The sequence below is a fragment of the Mesocricetus auratus genome, unplaced genomic scaffold, assembly GCF_017639785.1.
Source record: "Mesocricetus auratus isolate SY011 unplaced genomic scaffold, BCM_Maur_2.0 Super-Scaffold_100006, whole genome shotgun sequence".
Classification (NCBI taxonomy): Eukaryota; Metazoa; Chordata; class Mammalia; order Rodentia; family Cricetidae; genus Mesocricetus; species Mesocricetus auratus.
Genome location: NW_024429190.1, coordinates 52,485,182 through 52,509,478, shown reverse-complemented (window position 1 = coordinate 52,509,478; position 24,297 = coordinate 52,485,182). Strand labels below are relative to the sequence as shown.

At 45.1% G+C, this 24,297-nt stretch overlaps 1 protein-coding gene across 2 annotated transcripts in view; it reads left to right on the top strand.

Moving 5' to 3' along the window:
- Scfd2 (sec1 family domain containing 2) overlaps window positions 1–24,297 on the top strand; it is a 341,734-nt gene that overhangs the window by 290,349 nt on the left and 27,088 nt on the right. For both annotated transcript variants that reach the window (XM_040747205.1, XM_005080782.4), the window contains exon 6: window positions 17,978–18,123. In XM_040747205.1, coding sequence (XP_040603139.1) covers window positions 17,978–18,123 — 146 coding nt within the window. The remainder of the gene's footprint in view (window positions 1–17,977; window positions 18,124–24,297) is intronic.

Below are 24,297 nucleotides of genomic sequence, written 5' to 3'. Positions count from 1 at the left end.
TCCAACCCCCTTCCACACTGTGCTAGCCCCGCCGCTGTCCTCTCTGCCCTGTGACCGTCCTCAGCAGGGAAAACCAATTCACTCTTAGGCTGGAATGTGCTGCCTGCTTGAGTTTCAATTCCTGGGCCAGCTGGTCTAGGGGCTGCTGTTACAGGAGGGTGGAGTGACCTCGTTTTTTTTTTTTTTTTTTTTTTTTTTTTGCTTCTGGGGGTGGCTTTGATGCCATCTGCCAACGGCAGCATGCATTGATGACTGTGTGCGCCAGGCTGAGACATGGCATATTCTTACCAAATGTGTGCAGATCTGGACAGGAAGGGAAGCCCGTCATGGGCACCTCCTTACTTGGTCATTCTTCCTTGCTGCTTTCTCAGCCTCCCCTTCTGGGTCCTACTTTCTTTCTTCCACGCCTTTGAGTGGACTCCTGAGTCCTGCTCCACCCCTGCCCTAGCTGGAAACTCTATCCATGCAGTATTAGAACTGCCACTTTGGATGGCTGTCGCCTTCATCAACTGTAGCCCATCACCAGAACGTTCCATCCTGGGATGCCTGTTTGGCCTATAGAGTAATCTAACTATACATGCTTTTTACAGACTCATCATATAACCACAAGACCTAGAAACTCCTCCCGCCTGTTAGCTTTCTTACTTATAGTCTCCTTTCCTCTCTGACCTCAGTTTCCATGTGTATAAATTGGAGATCGTACCTATTTTAGGGTTACCAAGACTAGGTATAAATAACGTAAATACCTAAGGTCCAGTGATGGCCAGTGCGGTCATTTCCTCTCTAGTTTACCTCTTCTTTCTCCTCCTCCTCCTCCTCTTCCTCCTCCTCCTCCTCCTCCTCCTCCTCCTCCTCCTTCTTCTCCTTCTCGTTCTACTTCTCCTTCTTCTCCTTCTTCTTCTTCTCCCCCTCCTTCTCCTCCTCCTCCTCCTAAAAGTTGGAGGGTTGATGTTTGAATCAGTTAGGTGAAGTGAATAACCCAGTATTTTCTACAATATTTTCTATCCATGGTTGGTTGAATCCATGGGTGTAGGGGCTTGATAGCAATGTACAACAATGATGATTAGTGTCTGGGCTGTGTCCCCTCAGGTATGTGGGCCTCTGGCCAGGCAACCATGGCCTCCAAGCCTCCATGATCACAGAGGCAGGTACAAGGGAAGTGTTAACTGGCATGCTGGCTTCTAAAGGCTTCCACTTTATTATCCAATCCTATGGTCCCACCTCTCTCGGGGATGCATGGAATCTGGCACATGTCAGAAAGAAGGGCTTGGGTGCTGTCAATCACCTGTGACTACCCAGTGATGCTGACAATGAGGCCTAGAAGGGAGTTCTCTTGCTTACAATGGAATCTTACTAATTAAGACACGGTCACCTGAACTGTGAGTAAAGAGAGTTGAGCGGAAGAGTCAAGCCAATAAAGTAGTATCTCCAAGATCCTCCCTATACTATAAGGATGCTAAGTGCTGGGGATGAGCCCCTGGCCCTCGCAGCAATCCTGTCTTAACTGTGCCTGGCAGCAGGCAGCAGAGACCAGCCTGGTTAGTGTCTCACAGATTAGCCCCCATCAGTGTGTGCCTGCAGGTAATAAAAAACGGTAATACTTTCCAAATAGCCCATCATTTAGGCTTGCCACAGCTTAGACGGATCTTCCTCCCGCTGCTTGTGTAAATTCCAACTGTTTCACCGTGTTTATGCCGTGCTCGTTATCATAGCCCTTCACAGGCTCACTGGCTGCCTATTTGAACACACTGTTTGAGAGTCTGGGCTTTGGGTCTAGACAGCCTACCTTAAACTGATGGTTCTGCCATTAATGACTGTGTGACCTTGGGAGAGTCACTTGGCTCCTCTGAGGATGGCAGCCCTGCTGCCTGCAACAGTTCTGAGGTGTAAGTGGATCCCTTTGGGGAATGTCTAGTGGTGCCTGGTGTACAATGGGTGCTCCGTGAAGCCGGCTTAGGCATGGAGGGCTGCACAGAGAAGTTCACGCACATGGCAATGTCTGACTGTCTTGGTTTTGTTGTTTTTCTCAGAGCTATGCCCCAGGGCAAGGGCTGAGTAAATATTTCACCTCCTGAAATTTCACCAACAGCTTAATCCTTAATTCTTCTCCTGATGTAATAAGAACCCATCCTTCCCAAACAGTTGACCAACCTTGAATTCTCAGTATCTAAGAGTGGAAGTCAGCCTGTTGATCTCAGTGTGTGGGGGGGCGGTGGTGGGGAGGCGGTTCATGACCCCTCTCCTTACTGGCACTTTTAGGAGCCTGACTTCTGCTCTCCCTTCAGTTGGTGACTCTGGCATAGCAGAACAGGGCTCAGAAGAGGCTGGTGGCAACACAGCCATGCTAACATGCCAGCTTCCCTCTATGGTTTTGGATGATCAGGGCTTCTGCTTCTCTGTGTCTCACTGTGTTTCTAATGTCAGGAAGGGGCCAGAGACTGAGAGATGCCAAAAATATGTGAAAGTCAGAGCTGTTCAGCAACCTGTCTGGGTGAACAGCTGCCTTCCAGCCCACACATTCCAGGGCCCTCCGCTCGTTGGCACAGGCAGCCCTGGGCTGTGGAGTTTTCCTCCCTTGTGGTGCTTTCCTCTTGGCTTTCACCCTCCTCTGGGGACTCTGTTGCAGACCCCCAAAGTGCTGGGCCCTAGCCGCCTGTCCCTCTGAGCCAGCCCTGGAACCCCCAAGCCTCGTCTTACCTTTATACTTGCTGCCTGTCTGCCTGGAAGCTTTCTTCCTGGGTATGTGCAGTGTGTGCCTACTAACGTCAACAAAGATCTCTCCTTCCAGCATGCACTTGGAGGCCTCACTTCCACTGTCTTCTGTCTCTACCTACTTCTAGGTGCAATCTTCCCGTGGCCTATCCTGATTCAGTTGTCTAATTATGCCTGTTTTCCCTCCCCAGTAGTAGAGTCCACAGGAGTACAGAAACTATGTCTTCAGTGCCTAGAACAGTTTGTACTCCATAAATATGTACTGGAAAGAAGGGGTCAACTTACAACCACTGTGTCCAGCTTTCAGGGCAAGAGTCCACTGAAGCTGTAGGAAAGAAAGTGAAAGGGGAGCAGTGACACTCTGGACACAGATGTAGCTGGCAGCGCCTGTGAGCTGAATGAGGAGAGCAGCTCGGAAGAGGGTGTAGCCCGTGCGTGTAGAAGAAGAGCACAGAGGGTGAGAGGCAGGGAGCTTCGGGCAGGTGGGCAGGCTGCAGGGTAGGAAGCACTGTGCAGAAGTGCAGGCTGCAGGTTAGGAAGCACTGCAGAAGTACAGGCTGCAGGTTAGGAAGCACTGTGCAGAAGTGCAGGATGCAGGTTAGGAAGCACTGCAGAAGTGCAGGATGCAGGTTAGGAAGCACTGTGCAGAAGTGCAGGCTGCAGGTTAGGAAGCACTGTGCAGAAGTGCAGGCTGCAGGTTAGGAAGCACTGTGCAGAAGTGCAGGCTGCAGGTTAGGAAGCACTGTGCAGAAGTGCAGGCTGCAGGTTAGGAAGCACTGTGCAGAAGTGCAGGCTGCAGGTTAGGAAGCACTACAGAAGTACAGGCTGCAGGTTAGGAAGCACTACAGAAGTACAGGCTGCAGGTTAGGAAGCACTGCAGAAGTGCAGGCTGCAGGTTAGGAAGCACTGCAGAAGTACAGGATGCAGGTTAGGAAGCACTGCAGAAGTGCAGGCTGCAGGTTAAGCACTGTGCAGAAGTGCAGGCTGCAGGTTAGGAAGCACTGCAGAAGTGCAGACAGAAGAGAAGAGGGTTTCCAGTTCACTTCCTGGAGTGACCAGCCAGAGCTGTGGCTCACAGACTTTAAGAGATGGAAACACCATCTCCTCTGGAACATTCTGTGCTGCTGCCCTCATGAGAGCCATGGAAACCCTGAGTCCACACTGAAGAATAAAAAGTGAAGTTTTTGCTGTGACTTCTGCCAGGAACTAGGGGCAGGGTGGTATAAGGCTTGTAAGTGGTCTGCAGCATCCAGAAGTGTGCTGGCAGAGGGTCAACCCAGGAATAAACCTGCCCCAGATCATCCCTCCCCCTTCAGCCAGACAGAAGACAACTTTGGGCAGACATGGGAGATGTTAGGAGGGGTGCTGGAAAGGACACAAAGTGGTACAATAATGTCTGAAAGCCTCAAGTACTTTGAAAAGAATGAGACTGATGTGTTGCTTTTCAAAACTGGACTATAAGGGGCTGAGGGACGTCATTTTCACTAACTGTTTAAACTATGTTTATGAAAACAGTTCTGATGGTTGACTATCAGAAATGGTGTCACTATGACAGAGTCCTCAAGTAGAAGTCTCCCATAATTACAGAAAAATATCCTGGATAGGTAATTGTCTATTTCATACAACTACACACTGAACACCTACATGTGCTCAGCACAGACACTGTGGTAGGACATCCAAATATGTCACTCATTAAAACGGGCCTTGGTCCTCCCACACCATGCCCTGTACTGCTATGTGACACTAGCCACAGATTCCTCAGCCACCGTGGAAGCATTAAGGAGCTTAGTGGCCACACTTAGCTGGTAGCTGTTGTGAGGCATTAGATCCAGGCCTTCTATCCCTGTAGAATGTCCTATTCAACAGTGACATTCCAGAGCAGAGGTTCTCACCCTTCCTAATGCTACGACCCTTTAATACAGTTCCTCCTGTTGTGTTGACCTCCAACCAAAACATTACTTCATTACTACTTCATAACTAATTTTGCTGCTGTTATGACTTGTACTGTGGCCCCAAAGGGGTCGTAACCCACAGGTTGAGAACCACTGTTCTAGAGAAATAATGATTGCTAGCAGTTTGTGCCATGGCTCCCATACTTATATACACGTATACCTCTATATGCTATACATAGACTTTTTAGTAGAGCTACTGTGTATCCTGAAAACTACTCTTGTCACTTACTCCAGCATGGACATCTCTTATTAATCAGTAACAGACAAACATATTCATTCTGTCCTAGCGATGGATATTAGGCTGATTCTGAAGTCTGACTATCATGTGACTGTCCTTGCCACTTACTTCTGGATCCCCAGCCTCTCTGATCAGTGGTATGATGTCCAGGGAGGCGATACCAGCATGCCAGGCAGTTAGTACTTAGTAGTTTCTTACCAGCTCATGGGGCGTCACAGATGTCCTGGAGGTATGTGTCCAGTTGTTCTGAAGCTTCTTTCAACACCTACAGGAGGCATTTGGAAAAGTAGAACCCCAAAGCCACAATCATCCACTCTAAGGAGGGTTGTTTCAGAATTGTTTGTTTCTGCCATCCCCCCAAATAAACACACGTCCACTCACACATGTGTGCACACACACGTATGCATACACACAAACAGCCTGTTTTGTATCCAGGCTCATGATAATTTTATTGGTCACTTCCTGGATACCTGGCTTTCAGAAGGCACCATGTCTAGTTTTATGAGTGCACAATGGAACCCTTGTGGCTTGGGAGGAGGGGCAAGGGACACACGGGTGTCATTAAACCTGGTCCCCAGCTCTGGAAATGGCATTTTCCTGGGAAGGAGGCAGGGAGTCTGTAGAAATGAAGGTAGTTGTGCTCTGGTGTGTGAAGAGAATTCAAGTGTTATCAATCTGGCCCATCAGGACTGATTGTTTTTCCCTCCGTAATGGAGGCCCAAAAGGAATTCTAATCATTCTGGTGTCTTTATTTCTAAACTGTCTCAGTCCTCTCCTTCAGGTCCCTACAACCCTTTTCATCCTGCAGGACACATCTCTATCTCTGATTCCCCATCTTGATTGGTCCCCATCTTGCAAAAAGGAGGAGCTCTGAGTCGCTTCCTTCACTTAGTCACTCTCCATGACAGCAGGGACAGAGGGGAATTCTGAAGACAGCTGCTGGCTTAAAAATGACCCTGCTCAGAAGCGACTGAAAGACTAGACTCTCTGAGTCTCTGTAATCATTTACTTTTGCTGGCAGAGTTTAAGGCACATTCTAGGCATTGCTATTCATCTTCAAGTTCTCTACCAGGGGGTGAAAGGAGTGGTGAGAAGCTGTGTAGGAGCCCAAGCCAGAACAGGCTTGAACAAGGTGAGGTGAATCTAGAAGGCTGCACTCACCCGCCAGTGCCACCCCAGCTGCACCCTGGAGCATCTGTATCCTGCCCCTTCTACGTCCCAGCTCCCTTTGGAGCAAGACCTGAGTGTGCTTGGAACCTAGACTTGTGGACTTTGGAGGCAGAAGTTTGCTGGATTCCTCTGCCTCCACAGTCACCGCACCCCTGCATCACAAAAAGGGACGAGGAACAGGGTGCTATTTTTACCCTTCTCTCTCTTGCCCCAGGCCCATTAGCAGCTTTTCTGGCCCACATCCCATCTCTGAATCAGGCATGACCAACCCACACATGAATCCACACTGCCTCCAGAATAAAGTACAGAAAAGCAATAGATAAGGGGCCTCATTTAGTAGAAGCTTAAATTTCAAGCATAGTGATGCTGGCTCAGGTCAATGGAGATTTACAGCAGCAGGTGCAGGGGACCTCAGGGGGAGGGGCAGAGAGTGATTTGTGTGCACGCTGGGGGAGGGCAGAGGCCTGGGCACATTTGATCTGTCTGCTACTGGAAGAAAAATAAACTCCATTTGTGCTTCTGTTCTTAAAAGAAACAAAGGAGTTGAAAGAAACTTTAAGCCAACCAGCTTCCCATCTATTCTTCCGCTTCTCTCAAATAGATTAGAAGATGATTCCAGGTTATTACCTACCTTTTCTTGCCCCAAAATATGGTGTGGGGGACATTAATACCCCGGCCACCCCACACTCCACCCGGTGCTCACAGAATCTTCTGTTAGTCAGCTCAGTGACTCTGGAGCTCAAGAAACACAATGGAAACGAACATTTCAAAGCAATCTTCTAAGTGGCTGTGAGAACAAGAGGCTGAAGGGCCAGACAGTCTTTGAAAGGCTTTTAAATCTGTCTCATTTTGAACAGCTGATTTCATCTTTTCTACAAATGAACAGTTAGTTGTAATGCAGGGTTATATAACTATTGGACAGTCATTACGCTCAGACAAGTACATATTCAATGGAACCTGGATAAGAACATGATCCCAGGGGCACCTCCCAGCTAGAAAGGACACTCTACCAGTCCCTCATCCCCCCCCCAACTCTTATTTAATTGCCATTTCTAAAATAAGTACAACCTTATCTGCTGGAGGGAAAAAAATCAGAGCTTTGTTGAAACCAGCAAACAGATTGGGCCCAGGCTGAGGTTTAGAACGGAGTGCTGCCTGGGCGTGTTCTTCCAAAGCTTGTTATGGCCACAACTCCAGGAGGCCTTTTGGATTGTCTTCCTGGTGAGGGAATCCTTGCATCACTTCTGTGGAGTCGGACCCATCAAGCCCCGCACTCCCCTCCATGTGATAGAGGGCAGGGAGGAATGGGATATGGAGAGAAACATGGTTCAGGACCCATCAAGGAAAATGGCTGATAGGGCACCCCATCCCTGGGGAGGGCATGTGGGTTCCCCCATGCAGCAAGCCAGGGAGGGAACCATTTGTGGAGAGAGCCTCTGGCCTTCTCTTTCTCGCCCTCCGACTCTCTGGCCTGGAACACTGGTTCTGAAATGCTGCACTGAGAGCATTCTCCTTCTGAAATCCAACAATGGCAAGCTCTTTTCAACTCAAGGAAGAGCATGCAGGCACGTCCCATCCACAGGTTCACATCATGCTGTGTTACTTTACTGATCAGTTCTATACACATCCTGCCTCACCCATCCCACCCCACCCCCAGAAACCCTAAAAAGTAAGCAAACTAATGACAAGCTACCAGCTGTGCTTCATTCATGGGCGGGTTGTATCGCGTCTTGCTGGCCTCAGTTCCTTATAGTAGTACACAAAGTAAAACCAACAGAATTGTCATAGTGTTCACAAACAAGGTGCAGCCTCACCCCCAGTTCCCTCCACCTGACATCTCCAAGTCAGCTCTGAGAGGTAGCAAACCATTTGGTGCTATTCAGAGCCACCAGAAATGTCCACACAGTTTGAAAGGGGCCTTGGTAGAGTGTAAATGGCAAGTTTGTAATTCAATAGAATTAACTCAGCATAATAAAAACAAGAGACCTCTTAGGACGGCTTACAGTGAGACCTGCCAATATGAATCCTTGGCTGTGATTACTGGTGGGAGCCCGTGTGCCAGCTGCCTGTGGGGAGGTAAAAGTTGGTGAACATGAACTCTGGGGTAAGCAAATGTGTTGGCATTTTACCACTTACAGAAAATTTTTGTGACAGTGAAAGGGGCAAGTCAACATGATATAAAAGCGATTTGGCTTTGCCATGGTGCCAGCATGACAGATGATACCTGTGACTAGAAGCTTGATGCCCACCTTCCTAGACACATGGGCTCAAACATTGCCGTGTTGCACTCACTTTGAGTGGAGAACTCCAGATCGCTTTGCTGTGCTTTAGCTGATTTAACAGACAGTGTAACAACCAACATGTGAGACTGTGTTGTTGCCATTCTATCACATGGTCTGTGGGGTTCTCAATGCTTCCCTTATTCAGCTACATAAAATCTCAGTAACTGGCTTGGTACAGTTAGGGCTTCTGTAGCGCCACTCTAGAGAGGGTCCTCAGAGCATCTTGGAGGCATTATTTAGATAGAGCTGGGGCTACTCCACTGTTCTTGTGATAGTCTAGAATTGTCTGTTTGGCTCCAGCCTAGATATTTCCTGAAGCATTACGGAAGTCAGGGCTGGGGGCTGCCAATCCCTCTGCCTACATGGGACAGGAGTTATGCTTTCTGGGCCTCTCTGGCGATTTGACTCTGTGCTCTACCAGGAGAAGTTGTCTCTAAAAGGTCAGGGCTGGGGCAATGGCTTATTTGCTGAAGTACTTGATGTGTGAGTCTGAGGACCTGCTATTTAGATCCCCAAATGAAAGTGCCTTGTGCCTGGGCCCCCAGGGGTGGATGGGTAGGACCATGCTGATACTGGGGGCTCTCCAGGTACAGAGTGTACACAGTACAAGGTCAGTGAGAGGCCCTGTCTCAAAAATCTAAAGTGGAGCATGATAGCAGTGCCCAGTATCGACTGTGCACACATGAGAGAATACACCACGGGCGCCCACACACATGCGCACGCGCACACGCGCACACGCATGCACACACATGCTAAAATTTTTTTAAATATGCAAGTTCTGCAAAATATTGCTGCTGTCCATCCTTCACTTACGTATGGTAAAAGTCTCAGAACTGGGGTTACAATTCTGGGCAGCTATGTTCCATATTCTCATCTGAATATACAAGTCTTCCCTTGTCTGCCAGCAACCCAGACCTGCCCAATAATAACAGATTTCAGCTGTTATTCATTTCTTTAATCAGCTATTTTCAAAAGCTGAATTTGCTGGAGGCTTTGAAAGTAGTCAAACTGGTTTTGTTATACTTTAAAGATGATGGTACATATAAATGCTTACATTACTATACATATAATATGGGGGATATACAAATCAACTTAGAAAACATAATTAAATAGTAAGTACTCATGGCCCCCATCCTTCTGTCCTGTTCCTTTGCTCACTACCTGCCTCCTCACCTCACCCTCTCCAGAGGGAACCCGTTCTCTGAGATCTGTATTTATCCTTCTCTTTTCTTCTTAAAACACTTTTGTCAGATCTCTGTATATACTTAAAGGGAGTGTGGTTTAGTTTTTCGTGTTGCACAGACAAACGGAATTTCTCCACCAATTGAACTTGCTCTTCTGCAGTAGCTTTTATGGGAGTTGCTCCTCCTCCCTTGGTAGCCTGCAATTGCTCAGAACCAGCCTGGAGATCTTTGTTTGAAATTTCCTGCAGGGACGATTTATCATCCACCCAAGAAAATCAGTGCTGTTGCTTTATGGCAAGTTTTGTCTGATTCAAAACTTTCCCCACTAGTCTCTGTTTTCCACATGCATTTATTCAAGAGGTGTTTGTCTTCCTTAAGCCAGGCACTATGCTAGACCAGCAGAAATGAAAAGACAGCCCAGCATCCCTGCTCCCATGGGAGCTTTTCTCCCACCCTCTTGTCTCTTGCCCTCCACTGTCACTTGAGTACCAATAATGGTCTAAGAGATTGAGGACAATGGACAAGGTTCAACAAGGTTCAGTGGTAGAGGAACTTTGGGTTGGTATACATCAGAGCCAGAGGGAAGGGTTACAGAAGGCCTTCTAGAAGGCTAGCCTTGTAGGTGTCTAATTATACTCTGGGTCCCTTGTGACCTTGACATTTGTATTTCTGCCTTGAACTTTATTAGGCAGCCTTATTTGCTCATACAAACATGCTATTATTGCCACCACACTTATGCAGGGGCCCCTGCCATATGTGTAGCTCCAGGACTTGGCAATAAAGGAGAAAAGTGGCCCTGTAAAGCCTAAAGCCTGGTAGCCCAGATTACAATTTCATATATAGGAACTTTAAAATCATCCTAGATCATTAAACATGAGATTGATGACACAGATAAAGATCCTGAGTAGTGTAAATGCAGGACCTCAGAAATATATATGTATTATAAATATGTGCATAACTTTGTGTGTATACATATATTTCTCACATTCTTAACCAGCCTCCACATGACCCCATCACTAGAATGACTAACATTCTTTAATCCCTATATAAAATATAATGGAAGCCGAGACTCCAACCCCACCCCCTTTTCTAAAGCCTCGTCCAGTCCATGTGTCTGCACAGGGCTGCTGTTGATGGGGGAGCTGTGTCCTTCTGGACACACTATGCGTGTCCTCAAGCCCGTTTCTGCCATTTGTACTTGTTACTAAATTGAAATACTTAATTAAATGTTTTCACATACTGATGAAATATAAATTAAAAACAGTCCTCAGTGACAAACCTAATTTAATGCTTTCAAAAGTCTCTAAAGATGAGTCACTCTTAAATAGTGCTTTTGAAGCTTGAATAATGCAACTGCAAAAGGTTTGGGGAGGGGAGTAAGACATTAAAATCCACAAGAATTCTGACCTCTGACTGTGCTGTGGGCTCTTTAACTTATGGGCCTCTTAAGTAGACTACATGGTAGTCAGAAACACTAGCAAGACATAATGATTTGTGAGGAAAGAACTCTACAGCAGACAGTGTCCAAAGAAAGGACTTTGAAATATTAGTGAATGCACGCAACTGAATTCTAATTTAAGACAAAATTGTATTTGTATGTATGAGGGTAGGTAAACATGGATATAAATACCTGAGTATATGTATTTGGGGATGGATATGGATATGTATACATATACACTTGTATTGGGTGGGTAGTTGTGGGTATATGTGTGTATATATTTGTATTTGGATGGATGGGTGTGGATATGTGTGTGTATATGTTTGTATTGGGGACATGGATGGGTGGGTGGATAGATGAATGGCTACTGATATATGTGTGAGAAATCAGGTTGCATGATTCCCATTTCAAACAATTTCCCATTCTCCTGTCCATCCCAAGCAGGCTTGGAGAGGAGACTCGGGCTGTCCTTTGCCTTGCCTGCTCAGGTGGGACCTCCCTCCTCGGGGGTTGTTTTATTCAGTTCAAATTTAGAAGATTTCAGATGTCATGTCACTTTCAAAGTTTATTTGGTTTTCATTTTGTTAAGTTTTGTTTTCATTTACCAAGAATTATAGTGAGAGCCCCAAGAAAAGACTCTTGTGTTATAAAGCAATCATTTCAAAAGAAAGAAAAGGGAATGACAGCCTGCTGGATGGATGAGGGAGGTCATGACCTCTCAGTGCTATGACCTCTTTGGCCATGTCAGACCTGAGATGACCTTTCCTCTAACTACCTCATGGAGGCAAGCCCCTGCTGTTTAGAGCCTGCTGAGAGCCCAAGCTCTAAATGCAACAACAAAGTGGACTGGGTGTTCAAGACTCCCAGGCAGTACAAGGAGGAGGATACCAGATTAGACCTGAAAGAGAACTGTCTTTTGCTCAGGGTTAACCTATGTTTTTTACTCCAATATTTCCCAGATAGATTTCAAGGGCCTGCAGGAGTTCTTAGATGTTTAAGGAGAATAGTATCAGTAAATAGGGAGCAGTTTCCAATCCAGTTCCAGCCACTCCCCTTCTCCTGAGCATAGCCAAGGGCACAAGTACCCATGCTGTGTGTTTGATCAGCACAGGTGCGTGTGCACACAGGTGCGCAGGGTCTGTTGAAAGGCTCCTGTAAGGGCCACTTCAACTCCTGTCTGAGGTGCTTCACTTTCTTGAATGCTTGAGGAATAAGGACGAACGTAAACAGCCAGTATCTTCTGATGAACCAGGGAGCTCCAAGCATGGTCCCTGGGAAAACCAGAGAGAATCCAGCTCCCCCAGGGGGGGAGGCATTTCAGCCATCCTGGGAGATTACTAACATATCCAAGCCTCCTTGCATGTGAACAGTTTTGTGGCTGGAAAGGCTTTCACTCCAGGGTTCAGGGCTATGGAAACCACTGTTCTCCCACTGCTGAAGTACAGAGCTTTGAGTAAATGAGAAGGCTGAGAGGAGAGCAGAGGGAGGGGTGGCAGCACAGGGGCTTTGTGTAGTTCCTCTGAGGGTAACTAGACACTGCCCAAGAGACCCCAAGCCCAACATAGGGACATGAGTCATCCCCACATTTTAGAAGAACTCATTGGTGCCCTAGGGTTTGGGAGCCTCCCTGATCAAGAGGTAAGCCTCTGAAGTGCACAGACCGTGCTCAACTAAAGACTGGCATCCACCTCTGCTCTATTTCTATTCAACTAAGGGGCTTAAGTGAGAATTGCCTAGAAGCATACACTTGAGTTGCCTAAAACAAAACAAAACAAAATCACCGTTATCGAGTGAGCTGGCTTAATGGACCAGACTGTTCAGGGAGTGTAAGAAGTAACTGAATATGGCATGTGACAGAGCACAGATTCAAAGGAGGCTGTGCAGTTAGCCTGAGAAAGCTTACACCTTGTAGGGCCAAAAAGGAAGGACCTGGGTCTAGCTGCAAACCATCCCATAATGTCTACTCCTGGGACAGGGCCAGTTCTTCCCAATAAGAAAGGCATTTACCACTCCATTGTAAAAGAATTTCTTCAATGTAAAATGAGCTAAGTGTATTTCTAATTTTTCATTTATTCACATGCTCTTACCACATATGGAATCATGCCGTGGCAAGTAAGCCACTGCTGGAGTGAGACGGAAAGAGCTTAACTCTTAACTTTGCCACCGATTGCTTAGGGTGGCCTTGTGTTACTTTTCAGTGGCTAACTTGCTCTATCTGCAGTGGGAATGGTAATAATGTCTACCATGTTACCACCCTGGCTTTCTGTGGAGATTAGATATGCTAGTGTACATAAACTTCTTAGTGTAGTTCTCAACCTGTGGGTCCCGCCACCTTTAGTGGTTGAACATCCGTTTCACAGAGATTACCTAAGACCATTGGAAAACACGTATCTTTGTGTTATGATTCACAACAGTAGCAAAATTACAGTTATGAAGTAGCAAAGAAAATAATTTTTTTTGGTTTTTCAAGACAGTATTTCTCTGTGTAACCCTAGCTGTCCTGGAGCTAGATCTTGTAGACCAGGCTGGCCTCAAACTCACAGAGATCCACCTGCCTCTGCCTCGTGAATTCTGGGATTTAAGGCATGCGCCACCATGGCCCCGCTAAGAAAATAATTTTAGGAAGGTTGAGAACCACTGAACTAGAGTGAACATAAGAGAACATAGAGATTGCTAATAATGAAGTAAGCTGCTCGTCCCATGCTGTAGCTTTTGTGTCCACGTCCCCTCTTTTCTATTAACTGCAGTACAAACATGGAATAAACAGCTTCCCCAGATGTGCCTTTGGATGGTGGGAATCCTGATGTCTACAGGACTGCTAGTTTGCAATAGAAGAGGGACATTAATGGAGGATCTTGTATTAGTTGCTGATATTTCTGACCCATATTTCTTTTTCTGTTGCTTTATAATGTTTTGTATGGGTTTTTGAGACAGAATGTTGCTATGTAGCTCAAGCTGGTCTTGAACTTGCAACTCTCCTGCCTTAGTCATTAAAGGCATAAATTACCACCACACTTAGCAATAAACCTTTATTTGGAAAGTTACTTTTTTACTTGAAATAAAATGTTTATATAATATGTTATGATTAGTTTTCTCTTCCCCAGCTCCTCCAAGATCCTTCCCTCTTCCCCACCCACAAAAATTCACACCATTTCCTTTTCTCTCTCTTTACAATATAACCAAATCTAAAAATAATGATGAGGATGAGGATGATAAAATAAGATAAAACTCTCCTTTTTTCTGTTTGTCGATTTTGTCCCATTTTGGTTTGTTTGTTTGTTTGTGTTACCACTTTTTGAAAGATTTTATGTATGCAACTTTAGTAAGTGTAAAGCAGTAAAATTTAAGTAAATTATGAAAAATGGTTAAAGACTGATTAGAAGTGAATCCCCTTCAACTACTGTCCCCAGAACACATGCATCCGAGGACACTGGTTTTGAAGAAAACATGAAAGTTGGGGAGAGTCAGCAGTTTGAACAGAAGTTACTCCGTATGGGAGGTTTAAACAGTAGACTATTTAAAAGAAGGTCTTTATTGGCACAGTTTGGACTTTGTCTTCCTTCCAACAGTTTCTGTTGTTCACTTGGTTCATTTAAGTTCAGTTTAACAGTAACCCATACACACCTCTATTAAATAGCCTGCTCGGTGGTTGACCTTAACCCATATGAGTTCATACTTTGGCCTTAACTTTGATGTATAATGTACAAGCTCCCCAAATAGTCTAGACTTTTCAGTAAATTATCTTCAGTCTAGTAGATGACTTCATACCAAACTCTGCCTAATGGATAAATAATTTCCTCTGTACTCTTCCCCAAAATTAAAATGGGCCATGTGAAAATTGAATGACTTTTTCAGTTCTATAGAAAATGAATTATTTTACCTAAAATATTAGTCTACTAGCCAGTCCTTTAGAGGAATTAAAAACAAATTGTATGGTATTAGAACTCGGAATGCTTCTTTCTCCTTGTCTTCATGATGATTGATAAATGATTGCTAGATGATTGGTAGGTAGATGATATGTAGATTGATAGTTGATAGTCAGATTTACTCACATGAGTTTATAGAAGAACCCTCATTAGTGAATGAAGAGCCACACCCTTGGCCTTCCTTCTTTTGTTGATAATAAGACACAAGCTGTGTGGTCTCAGGTTGAGCTTCAGTGCGAATAGCAGCCAGGTTGTGAGACTATTCCACACTCTGGCCTTTTGTAGTGCAGCTATTCGTAGCTTTGAATCTTTTCAGGATTCAGGAAGAAGTTATAAGCATACATTTCAGAAAACTACAGGTTTCCCCTATCCACAAGGTTGGCATGGAATTGTTCCAAGGATTTGTGTGAATGCTTGGAGACTTTCCATTGACTTCCTCCTGCATCCCCACTGGAGTCCTCCACGTACACAAAGTCAACTAAACACAGAGTTTTCTCACATTTGTCTTCACCTCTGCACGGGTTAGGTGTGGGTTGTCACCAAAGGTTCCTGTGCTGGAAGATCAACCCCCAGGGTGCTGAGTTTGACAGGTGGTAGAACATGACAAAGTGAGACAGGGCAAGGTCAGCAGGTCACTGACACTCCCTCTGGAGTCACTTCTGGTTCTGCAAAAACAGTTCCTGAAAGAGTGAGTTATGAGTAGAATAGGCTGGCCTCTCTCTGCCCTTGCTTCTTATCTTACCATGTGATCTGTTCCCCTCACACATTCTGTCATCATAATGCCATACTGTGACAAGGCTAAGTAGATCTTGGCTTTTTACCCTCTAAGATTATAATGGAAACTTTTTATCTTTATAAGGTACCCAGCCTCTAGTATTTTATTGTAACAAAACTAGTGTATATATATACACACACACACATACATACATATATATATGTTAATTTTCTGCTGCTGTGATGAAACACCATGACCAAAATCAACTCAGGGGGGAAGGGGTTTGTTTTGGGTTATGGTTACAAAGGGATAGAGTTTATGGCAGGAAGAGTATGACAGCCGGCAGGCATGGTGGCAGGAATAGGAAGCTAGCTGATCACATTTTATCAAGACAGCTCCCCCTCCCCCGGTGACATGCTTCCTCCAGCAAGTTCCATCTCTCCCTCAAGCAGTGCCACCGATGGAAGGCCAAATATTCAAATATTTGTGCCTATGAGGAACATTTCTCATTCAAACCACTGTATCACAGTCCCATTTTTTAAATGACAAGTCAGACATTTGTAGAAACCAGGAAGCAAATATTTATTAGGGAATTTTGCCTACCCTTAAGAGTTACTATACACAGTGTCACATACTAATTAAGAGTATGGGCTTAGCCACTCACATGCCACCTCTCTGTACGGATGCAGCTGGGGTCCTTTGGATGCTTCTATGTATGCTAGATGCATCCCCTTTTAGTTTAAGCTTGTTTGACCCTACCTCTTCCTTCCCAAAGCGATTTTCTTGATTATCAAACTTAACAAGTATCCCCTTATAGGCATTTGGATAGCTATGGTCAAGAAAATAGATATTAGTAATAGATATTAGAAGAATTTGACAAGGACATAGAGAAGCTGAAACCATATTAGAGTGTTGGTGGGAATGTAAAGTAGCTAGTTATTTGGGAAACAGTGTGGATCCGGCATTCTTCAAAAGATTAACACAGAGTTGCCATCAAGTCCACACAGGAGAAATGGAAGTGCATGTCCACATAAAAGCTTGTCCATGAAAAACTCCCAGCATTGTCTTGACAACTGAGACACAGAGACAACCCAAGTGCCTGCCAGCTGAGAAACTTTATTTTCTTTCTAAAGTTTCCACCTTGGGTATTCTGGGCACCTGAGTAGATACATGAAATGTATTATGGACTTACTGGCAACTCTGGGTTAATCTTTTGAAGAATGCCTAAAAACAAGACAACTTCAGGAAGCCAGCTGCAAAATGTCATGTATTCTATGGTCTATTTGTATGAAATGTCCTGTCAGTGAATCCATAGAGGAAGGAAGATGGTGTTAATGAACAAGTTCTTGAGGGGCAGCTGGGTTCAGGCATGCTGAGGCCCCTCAGAATGACAGTGGAGGCCATCACTCAGAATTATCCCCATGAATGAATATGTAGCACCCAACCCTTCTAGCCTGCCCACATGCAGGGCCCACAAGCTGGTACAACCAAAGAAAACCCACACAGGAAGAGAGAGGAAGAGACAGACAGAAAGGCAGGCAGGTGGTCCAGATGGATAGCAGAGCACACAGGCACTATGGACCCTGCGGGTGAGACCTGTGTGACTGTGAACATGGCAAGGCTGTGGCAGTACCTATTCACAAGAGTTTCTAAACCTGCATTTCAATGTCCTCATGCTCGAAAGGGGAGACACCATCCCTGTGACCTCACAGGGGTCACATGAGAGGTGGTGAGTTCACCTGTTGGTGTATCTATGAATTGAGGATGAGAGCTCTCAATGCATCCATGTGTGTGTGAACGTCTGTCTTATCCTTGATTATTTCTCTTCTGGGTAGACGGCTAACAGAACAGTAGTCTATCAGTGAGAGTGATTGCTACCTTTGTGTTTTTATTAGCTTAGACTGCTACCCTTTAAGTAGTCCTGGCACCTGCCCATCCCAGCTAGTTCTACTCTTGGTGTGGCTCTGTTCTCTTTCTCCATCCTGCTGTCAGACCTTCTGGAACTGTCAGTGGAGTTCAGGCAAAGGTTGCATCGCAGTGCTCACTCTCATTTTCATTGTGTTCCTCTTGGTTTTCCAAGGCAGTGTCTGAGAATCAAAGCCCCTAGAGAGCTTGTTGTCAGTGAGCCCTGGCAGTCTAGTGACTGAGTCAATGGCTGTGGTGCCAGGCAATTCTGTGTCAAAAGCATTCACACTCATAATGTTCCATTACTCATGGATGACTGAAACAGCCCTGTTAGTGAGCAGCCAGGAAAAAAAAGTAGGGTTAAAGGAATCCCAGACTCTCACATTGAGCTCAAGCTGTTATGAGGAAAACTTAAGGATCTGTTCACTTATGAAAATATCTCTGGACTGTTTCAGGCTGTGAGTCTGCAATTAACCTGACATTTCCCAAATCGCAACTTGCTATGAATGATGTATTCACGTCTCTCCAAGAGATTGCTGGAGCTAGGACTCTCATGAGACAGTTTAAGTCTGTCTATGTTCCTGGAAATCATACCCATCAGGTGAGTGCACATGACTTCAATACCTGTCTGCTGTTGTGTTTTAGGACTCAGAGACCATGGCCACAAGGGAGTTTCCCCTCAGCCTCTTAAGAATATGGACTTCATTCTAGGTAGACTCCAGGTTCACTTTTAATGGACCATTTGTGGCTCCACTAAGTCTGAAAGCCTCTCAATCCATTTGTGCCCCAGATTTAATGTAACTGGTGAAAACTGGGTTGGAAATCACCCCTGTTTATAGCCTTGGGTCTGTCCCAGCTGTAGACTATAGCCTTTCTTTTGGGTCCAACTATTGTTGTTTCCAAGTGAGGGACTGGCTTTACATTATACCAGTTTTCTATCTCTAGCAGGTCATCAACATTGTAAATAATCAGAATAAAGAAAGTACTTAACTGACCATGGAAAGGAAAAAGGAACAAGGAGTCAAGACACCTGGTGCTCTGGAGCCTGGGAGGTCTTCATGGCCACTATAGAGTCAAATCTTAGGATGCTGGTGGCAAACAAGAACTTCCATGGAAGAATAAGTATTTCTGATGGGAAAGATCATTAAGTATGGCTGTGGGGATCTTCTCCACTTCCCCATGATGTCTCTGGTAAAACTACTTATCTATTGAGGATTCTTGGTGAGTTTAATGTGCCATAGTAGGTGTTGTAATTTTTAAAAAGTGGCTTGAGAGAAAGACGCCATGCAACAGAGTTCAAGTAGAGGGTTTCTTTTATCAGTTAGGGAAAAGGATCATAAAAAGGGGAAAGGGGAGGGTGGAGACCAGCTTCTGGAGACAGGAGCAGCAGGTGAGAAGAAAGAAAGGGGAAAGGTGGGCAGGGCTCTTTTAAAAGGGAACATAGTGAGTGTGCACAGGTGGTGCTCTTAGTGGCTGCAGCTGAGGGAGTATCCTGTCAGAACCCCGAGGGCAGGCCAGGACAGATGCTTGAATACTAGCAGTAGGGAGCTGTGACAGTGATGAATTCATCACATGGTGATGACTGTTTAAATGCATGTAGAGATAAGCTAATGTTCCCCCACAACAATCCAGCAGAATCTGACTTCTGCGTCCTGTGAGTTCCTACAGTAGCTGACACTTTATGACCACTCCTGGCCTTGGTCTCCTCTTTGTTTCTGCAGCAAGGTGGCCAGAGAAACACTGGCCTGAGTTCCAAAGGGGAGTAATGTGCCACATTTATACAGTAGCCAAGGACAGGTGGCAGTCTTTGCAGCCAACACTATGTACCTTGGTTCTCAGAGAGATCTGGAAGTATTAATTAGAGGTGCTGATAGCCATTCAAAACCATCCACCAAGATACCAAGACCATAGAGTTTGGCATTCATAGAGTTTCTCCTCTTTTTTTTTTTTTTAATCTGAGAACACTACCACCACAGAATATAGGTCACATCACTCAGATCACCAAACACATGTAATTTTATCATTTCAAAAAATCAACGATTCTAAATACTGTGTTGTGGACTAGTTCCAAAAGACATGCTGAAACTGATGGTATATGATGAAATTTAAACCAGAGAATGTCAGAAGGGAAATGGCTACAATAGTTGGCAGAGAAAATAAACCACAAAATTAATGAGGTCTTTTCCATTTTATGACCATCACGGGGCACTGATTTGGCCAACTTCACATAAACATACATTAGCTATGAATCATGGGTGTGATAAGGACAGTAATGAACTAGCCAGATTCTGTCTCCCCACTACCAATGCTGTAATTTCTGCAGGCCTTGGGACTCTGTTCTGCAGTCGTGACTTTCGGGAAATGAAGTTTTCCATGTTGCATATACTTCCCCTCGTAGTAAGCCCATGACATCAACACATGCAACACAGCTCCTCAATATTGCAAGCAACAAATGGGGATGCACTGGGTAATGAGCGCACACTGTGAAGGTTAAATTGATAGTAATGTAAACGCAGTGAAATGCTCCACAGCATGGAAAGAGAAATAGGTGAAACAGAGGCAGGTTTGCTGCACACAGCTGCTTTTGAATCCTTGCCTCTGGCTCTGCTTCTTGGAGAGTTCCAGCTTCGGGGGAGAAAAAACATGATGAATTTCTGTGAAACATTATTCAAATGTTGTAAAAGATATAAAACAAAAGGCATATAGAAGTTTTTGTTTAGTAAATCTTTAGTGAGAGGTAGGAAGAGAATGAAGGACAGGAAGCAAGATATGACTCCTACTGTGTGACGTTGAGCAAGTCACTTCACCTCTCTGAGACCAGATCCTCCTCTGGTTACCCAGAGCAAACCCTTTAGACAGGGTTACCGACCATTTTCACCAGTTTTTTGGTTTCTAAGTTGCTAATCTAAAGAATTTTAAAGTTACAACTGTTGAATCCCATGGGAGCAAGGGATTCTGGTGTATTTTGTCCACTGTATCATCCTCAGGCACTAAAGGCAGCTTATACATAGGGGGAAGTGCTCACTAAACATCTGTGGAGTCCATCTTCCGTGTAATGCACATCTCTATTCAGGTAACATCTGTGGAGTCCATCTTCAGTGTAGTGCACAGTCTCTATTCAGGTAACATTTGTGGAGTCCATCTTCCGTGTAATGCACAGTCTCTATTCAGGTAACATTTGTGGAGTCCATCTTCCGTGTAATGCACAGTCTCTATTCAGGCCAGAGACTGTATCTGAATACAAGATAGGGAAGTAGGAAAGTACAGGTATAGACTAGAGTTTGAAGTGAGCCATGCTGCCTTTGAAGACAGGACTTGGTGAGGTTTCTGGTTGGGCCTTCAATGTCCATAAATGCACTTGTGCTGTAGACTTGGTCCTCACCTGATGGTACCAATGAGAGGTGAGGACTTTAGGAGGGGAGGCCTCATTGAAGGCAACAGGTCATTGGGAATGTAGCCCTGAAAGATGTGTCAAAACCATGCAATTGCACCTTATTTTCTGGCCACCAAAATGTAAGCATCTCTGCCACCACACACATCTGCCATAATGAGCCACCTCACCACAAGCCAGAGAACAGCCACGATCCCGAGAAACTGTGTTCCAAACCCTCTCCCCTGTGGGTTGCCTTTTCTCGGGTTCTTTTCACAGCAGCAGGAAGCTATGAACCACACTAGGCAGATTTCTGCTTGTCGCTTCTTCCAATTGGGTCTTTGGTCCCATAGCTTCAGAGAAAGTGTATGCTTTCCACCAGGAACATGTTATCACCACACAGAATCTAGTTGTGATGCCCCAACACACCTAGGACAGGACGAACCCTGGTCTTGTCCTGAATTCCTGTCCCCATCTTCCCTGCACTGTGTTCTGGCCTCTGCCCTGAGTCTTGGGGTCCTGCCGCATCAGGCTCCTTCCTCGTGCTTCTCCCCGGCTCAGATACACGCATGCTCACTCTCTGAGTCACTCCTTTCCCCGCTGGCACTAGAGGCACCTTTTATTTCATCTTTATCAACTTCCCTTAGGTTGGCTGTGATTCGTATGCAAAGTGCAGGTAGTACTCCACTCATTTGAAGGTGAACATGATTTATGAAAGAAATTATCCAGTCAGAGGAGGATCCATACTGCACATCCAGAGTGATCCCGTGAGGACAGTGAGGGAATGGGGACAAGGAGGCTCTTGCTGAAGGTCCTGACTGGAAGAACGTAGCACGTGACTTTATCTCTATGAGGTCAATTCCTTCTCTGAAGAACACTCTCTCCCAAAGATGCTCTAAGAATTTGGAGAATTAATGCCAGTCCAACCCTTGTGATAGCATCATACACATAAACACGACTAATTGTGTAAGTGTAGTACAACACGAAAAATAAAGAGCCACCCAGAAAAGGCACCATTTTTAGGTCAAAACATGACTTTGAGCTGTAAGTTCTTTTTTTCCTCCTGTTGAAAAAAACAAACACTAAGGCCTTTTTCATGGGTCTCTAAAAGTAACATCAACCTATGATACTATCCGTCTGCCACCTAAAGGATACACTGGCTCTCTAGTTGCAGACCACCACCAACAGCCTGCCCAGGACAGGATGATAGCCCTCCATGAGGACAGTCACTACTGACATTCGCTTGTGTGATAAGGTTGAGTTTAGGGATTGTCCCTGTAGACCAGAGGCCTAAGCCCCTCCCCCACAAGGTACCTGAGCCAGGGTCTTCATACCCCCACTCCATTTCTCATTGTATATTCCCCAGGTTCCTTCCCCTATGGAGTGTTTGATGTGCCATATGCCTCATCAGGGGGATATTAGCAATGTCTCAGAGGCACAGAGCTCATAGGCCTTTCCAGTTAAATGTTGTCTGGCTCCAGAATGATGACAGTTGTTGGTACATAAGTCTTCAAGACAGAGGTGCTGGAGCCAATGGAGCACAGATGTGGCCTTTCTTCCATGCCCCTGGCAGCTGAACAAGAAAGTCTAAAGCCTCAGTGCCCAAGGAGGCTTGATTCATCTCATCCCCAGGGAAATAAGGCTCTCTGAGCAGTCGTTGGGATCCATCTCTTTTGTCAACGCTCCCCAGCTTTGGCCAACAGCTGTCCATATCCTAAGCCAACCTCTGTTCTCCCTCCTACTTGCATTAGTATCTACCCAAGACCAAGCCTGCTAAACTACCTTTTGTGGGGGGGAAATTGGCACCAAACAGAACTAAACTAAGGACCAGGAAGCCTGACATTGTCCTGAAGACACTTGTAACTGGAGTATGAATTCAAGGAAATTCTTTAGTAAGCTTGGCTTTCATTTCTTCATATTGAAATGGAAAAGGCCGCATTCAGTGTTTTAAGGAACAGTTTGCTTCAATGTGGAAGGAAGGAAGGAAGGAAGGAAGGAAGGAAGGAAGGAAGGAAGGAAGGAAGGAAGGAAGGAAGGAAGGAAGGAAGATGAATAGACAAATTGAAATACTGTATCTTCAAACAGACCATTTCCTTTAAAAAGATGAAAGGAGAAAAAAGATCATAGTCTCAGAAAAAGCAAGATAAATAAGCATGAAATTGCCTCAGAAAGCCACCAGCATTTCAGAACAGATGTTTCCCTATTTTTGCATGTTGGGTTGAAACAAGCTGGACACCCTCCATAAGGCCAGTTTTCCTAAGATGCTGGTGCATGGAATCATGTGTAGTAAAGAGAGAAGTGTGCTTCTTCAGAAGCAGGACCAAGGGCTTCCAGCTGCCCCAGCACCAGCCAGCACAGCAAAATCAGCAGCCTCCTGGATGAGTTGGGACTGGGTACCAGTTCAGGTCTCCTTGGCAACAGATACCTAAGTCCAAAGACACTGGAGTTAGACTATAATATTTAATGTTAGAAATCACTGTGTACCTGATCCCTTCCTCAGGAGCTCGGCTCAGACTTCCAGACACAACCACTCCTTATTTCTACCACAGAACTAACAAGAGACACACAGAAATATTTTGGTTTTTCATACTTTCTTTGAGTACAATATTTTTTAGCCCAATTTGTTCTTGAAAACAAACTGCAATGGACACAAAGTCCCACCCCAATTGATACCTGCTGGGAGAGGGGAAAGCAGTTTTCCCCCAATGAAAAACTAATTCCAATTTTTATACTTTTTATTATATTATATAATTTTCATTTTCATATATTTATATTTTATTCTAAGTGTATTTATAGTTATCCCCCAATCAGTGAGTTGGTATAAAGACAAATATACTAATATTTCAAACCAAAACTGACCTCAACATTCTTTTTCCCATCTGATATTTTTATAAATGAAGGCATCTTCATAAGCCCCTAATCCTAACTCAAGGTTTGTGTATTCTGGGCCTAACAACAATCTCTGTGGTCACAGCCCCTCTGGTGCCAGCCTGCCCAGAACAAGAAAATAGTTACAGGTGCAGTGGTCATTTTACTACCTTGGGAGAGTCCCTGTGAGCACCATGAGGTGCAGTGTAGTCCATATACTGATCTGGGAACTGTTTGACTTGGTGCTGAGGTTTCCCTTGGTTTGGAAACCTCATATCCCGTAGGGGCTAATTTCTCAGCCACAACTCCATAGCTCCAGCATTCCTCAAAGAGACATTCCCAGTTATTATTCAAGAGCCATTTGACTTGGAGAAGCCCAAAGCTCTTGCCGTCTACCAAATATTTGTAGTTCCCCCAGTCTACAGCAGCGCACGATGCAAGGGTCATTTCTGCCATTAGTAGCCTTGCCTGTCTCCTAGTTTGACATTCTTTCTTTATCAGGTTGCCAGGGAAACAGAGCTGGAAAGTTAAGCAGAA